Genomic DNA, 7,055 nt, shown 5'->3' with positions numbered 1-7,055 from the left:
CCCCTCTATCTGTCCATCCCCATACACCCCCCATCTATCCATCCCTGTACACACCCCTCTATCTGTCCATCCCCATGCACCCCTCTGTCTATCCATTCCCTATCTATCTATCTATCCCCATCCACCCCTTCTATCTATCTATCTATCCCCCCTATCATTCCATCCCCATGCACCCCTCTGTCTATCCATCCCCCATCTATCTATCTATCCCCATCCACCCCCTCTATCTATCTATCATTCCATCCCCATGCACCCCCTGTCTGTCTGTCTATCTATCTATCTCCATACACACCCCTCTCTCTCTCTTTCTCACCTTCTCTCTCTCCCCCAGGCCAGACAGTTTGCGATGATGCCGATTCCCCATTGCTGCTGGAGCAGCGGCAGGCTGAGCTGAAGCACCGACGAGAGTCCTATGGGTGAGTGAGATGCCGGTGTGGGTTGGGTGTGAGATGCTGCCCATGGGAGCCAGCTGAGGTCACTCAATCCGGGGCAGACAAACCCCAGAAGCTGGTGGATATTCCATTACTTAGATTTACCGAACCAGCCCAAAACAGCCTCTGTATTACCTCACTGGCTACCCAGAAGTCCAAACAACACAGTTCCCTTAAAGTGCCCAACCTCAGGCCTCCACCCAGACATGCATGTCAGATGTGTTGATGATTGCTGAAAATCTTATCTCATCGTAGGAAAGAAAAGGTTCTTCCAATCTCAAAGGATCAGCCATACACCCAGGTCCAATTATAACTTAGATCTTACCCAAAATACACGCTACAGCCAATTCTTGTTAACTAAACTAAAATTTATTTAAAAAGAAAAGAGACAGAGTGTTGGTTGTAAGCTCAACATACAGACAGACTTGAATTCAATTCCTGAGGTTCAGGTACGTTGCAGAGATGAGTTTGTAGTTACCAAAAGTCCTTTGAGAAACAGTCCAGAGGTTATAGTCCAATGTCCGTATTCAGAGTGACTCCAGTCAGTGACTGGGGATCTCAGTCCTTCTGGCTTAAGGTTTCCCCCTCTAGAAACCCAAAGCAGATCTGACATGAAGCAGGATCATGTCCCAGGTTTTTATATGTTTTCAGCAGTGTTTTGGCATGAGAAAACAATAGCTCAACTTTCCTTCTCCTAAACATTATGGCAATTAGCACAGGATAATTTATCCATGAAACAGTTCAGATACATGTTACCACAACCTTCAAAAAGACCATAATACTATTTCACTCAAGTGTCTTCCTAAATATTAATACTCCTTTTTGGGTCTTTGAATCAAAGCCACAACAATAGACAATACACCGCAAGACCTGAGTACACAGATCCCCTTCTATCTCCATCAATGCCAGCTGCATTTCAAAGCTTTGTTCATTTGCGTATCTTCCTAACCAGTTCGGCCATGGGTCAGGTCAGTCTGTGAGGTAATTAACTCTTTCTGGCCCTGTCATGTTTCAGTGAAATCATAGAAACATAGAATCTCAGGGTTGGAAGGGACCTCAGGAGGGATCTAGTCCAACCCCCTGCTCAAAGCAGGACCAGATCCCAACTAAATCATCCCAGCCAGGGCTTTGTCAAGCCTGACCTTAAAAAGCTCTAAGGAAGGAGATTCCACCACCTCCCTAGGGAACCCATTCCAGTGCTTCACCTCCCTCCTAGGGAAATAGTGTTTCCTAATATCCAACCTCGTACACTCATAATGTCACAGGGGTCCCGGGGATGGAGGGGGTGGTAGGAACCACAGGACAGGTCATCCCGGGACTGTGGCTGAGGGATTGGCAGGGCAGCGACAGGCCAGGGCTAACGTCCCCTGCCATCTCTCCATGTCCAGATGGAAGGAATATGCCCCTGGACTGCCACGGTGCCTGGCGGTGGACAACATCATTGAGCTGGACTGTAACACCATGTACTCCTTTACCAAGAGCACCAACTTCCTGCTGCGCGGGGGGAACGCGTGAGTGCTGCTGCCCCATGGCCAGACCCGTTCCCAGCGCCTGCCCCTAGGCCTGCCCCTAGAAACTACCCCCAACCCTGTACAGTAACCCTAACACTGCACAACATCCTGTACAGTAACCCTAACCCTGTACACTAACCCTAACCCTGTACACTAACCCTAACCCTGTACACAACCCTGTACACTAACTCTGTACAGTAACTCTAACCCTGTACACAACCCTGTACACTAACCCTAACCCTGTACACAACCCCTAACCCTAACCCTGTACACTAACCCTAACCCTGTACACAACCCTGTACACTAACCCTAACCCTAACCCTGTACACAACCCTGTACAGTAACCCTGCCCCTGCACAGTAACCCTGCCCCTGTCCTGTGCCCCATCCATCTCCGCCCCATTCGAAGGGACAAGCCCGAACCCCCGGCCTGCTCCCACACGCTCGCTCTGCCCCACCCCTCCCCCAGGCAGGTGGAGCTGCGGCTGAAGGGTTTCCTGAGCTGCACCAACTCCTGGGCGAAGCTGGACGACATCAACAAGGTTTTCTGCTTCAACAAGACCCCGATCACAGGTAGGTGACCCCCCCCACCCCCACCCCCACCCTGAGCCCTGCTCGTCCCATCCCTGTGACCCCCCCCACCCCCACCCCCACCCTGAGCCCTGCTCGCCTGGACCCACCGGATCCCCCAAGCACAGAGCAGAGTGATTGGGACGAGTGTGACGCAAGCTGCTAGAGACCCCAGCGCTGCTTGTGCCAGGCCCTGCCCAGAGCCTCCCAACTGGGATCAGGGACCCCCCCCAGACCACACTCATGGACCCCCTTGTTCTGGCCGCTGCCCAGACCCCCACTGAGATCAGGCCACCTCATGCTGGACCATTAGCCCCGTTCTCCAGAGGGGGGAGGCCGTGGCCCCGAGAGACTCCAAAAGCTGCTCCAGGCACCCAGGGTAGGACTCAAACCCGGCTCCCTTGAGTCCCAGCCCGACATGTTAACCCTGTGGCTGCCCTGCCCGTGTCCCCCCAGAGTACGTGCGGGCGCACTGGCGAGAGGACACGTTCTTCGGGTACCAGTTCCTGAACGGGGTCCACCCAATGGTGATCCAGCGCTGCACAGAGCTTCCCTGCAATTTCCCTGTCACGCCAGCCATGGTGGCCTCCTCCCTGGGGGAGAGCAGCAGCCTGCAGGACGAGCTGGAGGTAAGTGGGGTGCCAGGGACACCCCTGGGGGGACTCGGCCATGGTCTGACCTCTCGGCTTGCATCCCGGTGTTGCTCCAGGCACAAGCAGCCACGGGTCAGAGGTGTCCAGCGGGCCCAATTCCAGAGCCAGTGGCTGCACTCGCACTGGCCACTCAGCTCCAGGGGCTAGACCCAGGGCACTGCTGTGGGGAAGCTCACAGCACTGACATCCCAGCTTTCCCCCATGCCCCGGGGTCCTCACTCTGCGCTCTTCTCTGCTCCCCCTGTGCCTTGCAGAAAGGGAACATCTTCCTCGCTGACTATAAAATCCTGGAGGGCATCCCGGCCAACACGATCAACGGCTACCAGCAGTACATCGCCGCACCCCTCTGCCTGCTGCACCTGCAGCCCTCCGGGGAGCTCGTCCCCATAGCCATTCAGGTAACAGCCCCCACACGCTGCCTGGTGGGCCCCCCATGCAGCCCCCATCCCTACACAGTCCCAGGGGTGGGCATTGCCATCTAAGGGACTGGTCTAGGAAGAGAACCCAGGAGTCCCGGCTCCCAGCCCCCCTGCTCTAACCCACCAGCCCCCACTCCCCTCCCAGAGCCAGGGAGAGAACCCAGGAGTCCTGGCTCCCAGCCCCCTCTGCTCTGACCCCACCAGTCCCCACTCCCCTCCCAGAGCCAGGGAGAGAACCCAGGAGTTCTGGCGCCCAGCTCCCCTGCTCTAACCCACCAGCCCCCACTCCCCTCCCAGAGCAGGGAGAGAACCCAAGAGTCCTGGCTTCCTAATCCCCCCACACCCTTCTGTGTGTACCTCCGTGTGTGTACACACCCCCCAGGTGTGTGTCTCCTCTTCCTAACACTGGATTTGCTGCACCATCATGTCCCCTCATCCTGGCGGCCGGGTCCCAGCCCCTGGGGGAGCAGCAGGATTCACAACCCCGGTCTGGGCCAACCTGCGGCCCCCCGGCCCTCCTGGGTCTTTCCCCCCGCAGCTCAGCCAGTGCCCAGGCCCCGACAGCCCCATCTTCCTGCCCAGCGACTCCGAGTGGGACTGGATCCTGGCCAAGACCTGGGTGCGCTACGCCGAGTTCCTGGTGCACGAGTCCGTCAGCCACCTGCTGCTCACCCACCTGATCGACGAGGCCTTCACCCTGGCCACCCTGCGCCAGCTGCCCATGTGCCACCCGCTCTTCAAGGTGAGAGAGGGGTCGGGCTGCCCCCCGCCAGCCAGCTGTGCCCAGATGTGCGGGAGAGAAGAGCCCAGCAGGGGGAGTGTGCCAGTCGGGCCCCACTGCCGGCATCCAACAGTGCCCAGCCACACGTGTGTGCCCGGTGGAGTGCGTGTGCCCGGCGTGCCAGGCTGGGCGTGCCCCACACTGGCTGCGCTCTACCCATCATGGTCCAGCACCTACTGAATGACAATGGAGAAGGAGCTTCTGCTGGCTCTTTGGACCCGGTCCTGGCCCCTCCCCAGATACATGCAGGGGTGGGGGTGAAGGGTGGCTGCCTGCTTGTCCTCACCCACCCCTGTGTCTCTTCCCCTCCCTAGCTGCTGCTACCCCACACCCGCTACACGTTGCACATCAACGTCGTGGGCAGGACCCTGCTACTCAGACGCGGAGGGAACATTGAAAAGGTGAGAGGACCCCACGGTCAGCAGCATTGGACCCAGCTCCCCTCTTAGAGCTGGGGAGAGAACCCAGGAGTACTGGCTCCCAGCCCTGTGCTATAACCCACCAGCCCTCACTCCCCTCCCAGGGCTAAGGAGAGAACCCAGGAGTCCTGGCTCCCAGCCCCCCCTGCTCTGACCCACCAGCCCCTACTCCCCTCTGTGAGCTGGGAGAGAACCCAGGAGTCCTGGCTCCCAGCCCCCCCTGCTCTGACCCACCAGCCCTCACTCCCCTCCCAGGGCTGGGGAGAGAACCCAGGAGTCCTGGCCCCCAGCTCCTCCTGCACTAAGCCCCACTCCAGTCCCAGAGCCGAGGAGAGAACCCGGGAGTCCTGGCTCCCAGCCCCCCCTGCTCTAACCCACTAAACCCCCAACTCCCCTCCAAGCTACCTACCTGGTATATACATCGCCTGTCCCGAGGAAATCCTTTTGGCCTCCGGAATAGGCAAATAGAAACTCAAAGCAACTGCGACAGTTCTAGAAAATTGGGCTGATCGAAAGCGATGAAGTGAGAGATAGCAACATAAACATTGTGGCAGGGAAACATCAATCCCATCGCACAAGATAACTGGTGCGAGAGATGAGAGGGGGTTGACTGCCAAAGATCTGGGAATATCATTGGGGTTGTGAACAGCCATGACCAGAGGCGAGCAGGGTTAGAAGGGAGCCTTTCCGTAGAGGAAGAAAGTTGCTATAATTAATATAGACCTGAAGCAATTGAAGCCCTGCGCAGTTCACCGTGAAAAAACCCCTCTTCAATCAGAAGGGCTAGGGAGTTTGAAGCAGAGTATAGTTGATTGGCAATAAACATTGTGAGAGTCGGAGCAGGGGTAGGATGTGTTAGCAGAGAAACAGTTTGGAAGCATTGAGCAAGAGCAAGGTGTGAGCAGAGAGGATTGTTGTGGAAGCAGAGGGATATGGTGTCGGAAGCAGAGAACTAGTTGAAGGAGCGGCGAGGGATAGTGTGGACAGCAGCAGAGGGATTGCGTGGGGAACGTTGAAGGTCGGAAGCAGAAGGATTGGCGTCAGAGCAGAGCAAGCAGTTTGCAAGAGTCGGAAGAGAGAATGGTGCTCCAGGCGAAGACAGTTTGAAGCGTCGACAGAAGAGGATTGGCCGGAGCAAGACATATGGAGAGTCGGAGCAGAAGGATGGCGTCGGAGCAGAGAACAGTTTTAAGGAGTCGAGCAGAGCAGGCGTCGGTTGGGAGAAGAACAGTTTAAAAAGTCGACAGAAGAGATGGTGTCAGCAGCAGAGAAACATGTGGAGCATCGGTTACAGAAGGATGGTGTCGAGCAAAACAGTTGGAGCATCAGCAAAGATGGTGTGGAGCAGTAGAACATTGGGACACGGCAGCAAGAGGATTGCGTCGGACCCCAAAACATGTTTGAAGGAAGCAGAGAAAGTTTGAAATGCTGTGGTTGGTCTAATGAAGTCCAAGACCCGGTAAAGGCACCTGCTTGGAGAGGAGGCCAAGAACCACCACAACTGAAGACAGGGAGAGAATAGCCAGGAAGTACCTCATCAAGTTTACCACCATCTCCAGGCCCTCCCTCTCCACTTCCCTCCTCTAGGACACTATGATGCATTAATCATTCTCAAATCAGGCAATAAATGCTCCCTGACCACCACCTCCAAAAAAGAGCACAGACCCATCATAATGTGCCGGCCATTGCACATCCCATGAATATGAGACAACAATGCACGCACTTGTGAAAAAGAAATACATTCTAGGCCAAATTACAGAACTGTGTAAAACCTGAAATCGTGGTCTGTCCCTGGTGAGACCTAGTGAATAACTGGGGCAATCACACTAGGAAGATGCCAATATGGAAAGTCGGTAACGAACAACAAAACAAGACAAAAGGGTCGAAACCCTGATTCTAGAGCCATTAATAAAAACACTGCACATTAGTCCTGAGAGAAGTTCGAAAAAGAGGACCTATTAGTCTTCAATAGTGAGAAACGTGAGGCATGATCAATTGGGTTCTCTGCCTGCGAAGCAGGACAAAAAAGTAATGAAACTGGGTTATTAGTCCAAAGAAAATAGAGGGGGAATTTATAGCTGCCTTCACTACTAAGTGGTCCAAAGAGGATGACTTGGCGTTCTCCTGTGGCAGAGACAGAACAAGTGAACAATGGCCAAGTGCAGTTTGGAGTCCTATCGTTGGAATTTTGAAACATTATTCACTGAGGGGGGGTTAAGCGCTGGAATGTTCCCTAGGATGGTGATTCTCCTTCTTAGAGTTTAAGGCCGGC

General features: G+C 55.2%; 2 protein-coding genes across 2 annotated transcripts in view; both read left to right on the top strand.

Annotated features, from left to right (window-relative positions):
* Window positions 1–7,055, top strand: part of PER1 (period circadian regulator 1) — a 370,577-nt gene that overhangs the window by 200,404 nt on the left and 163,118 nt on the right. The window lies entirely within an intron of this gene.
* The window catches only part of LOC116839650 (arachidonate 12-lipoxygenase, 12R-type-like), a 23,963-nt gene that overhangs the window by 8,783 nt on the left and 8,125 nt on the right, over window positions 1–7,055 (top strand). Inside the window, exons 3-9 of the mRNA XM_075070648.1 lie at window positions 332–416; window positions 1,820–1,942; window positions 2,411–2,514; window positions 2,968–3,140; window positions 3,419–3,562; window positions 4,122–4,325; window positions 4,679–4,765. Of these exons, the coding sequence (XP_074926749.1) occupies window positions 332–416; window positions 1,820–1,942; window positions 2,411–2,514; window positions 2,968–3,140; window positions 3,419–3,562; window positions 4,122–4,325; window positions 4,679–4,765 (920 nt within the window). The remainder of the gene's footprint in view (window positions 1–331; window positions 417–1,819; window positions 1,943–2,410; window positions 2,515–2,967; window positions 3,141–3,418; window positions 3,563–4,121; window positions 4,326–4,678; window positions 4,766–7,055) is intronic.

Source organism: Chelonoidis abingdonii, chromosome 11 (assembly GCF_003597395.2).
Source record: "Chelonoidis abingdonii isolate Lonesome George chromosome 11, CheloAbing_2.0, whole genome shotgun sequence".
Lineage (NCBI taxonomy): Eukaryota > Metazoa > Chordata > Testudines > Testudinidae > Chelonoidis > Chelonoidis abingdonii.
Note: the sequence above shows the minus strand (reverse complement) of the source record. Positions and strands in the feature narration are given on the sequence as shown.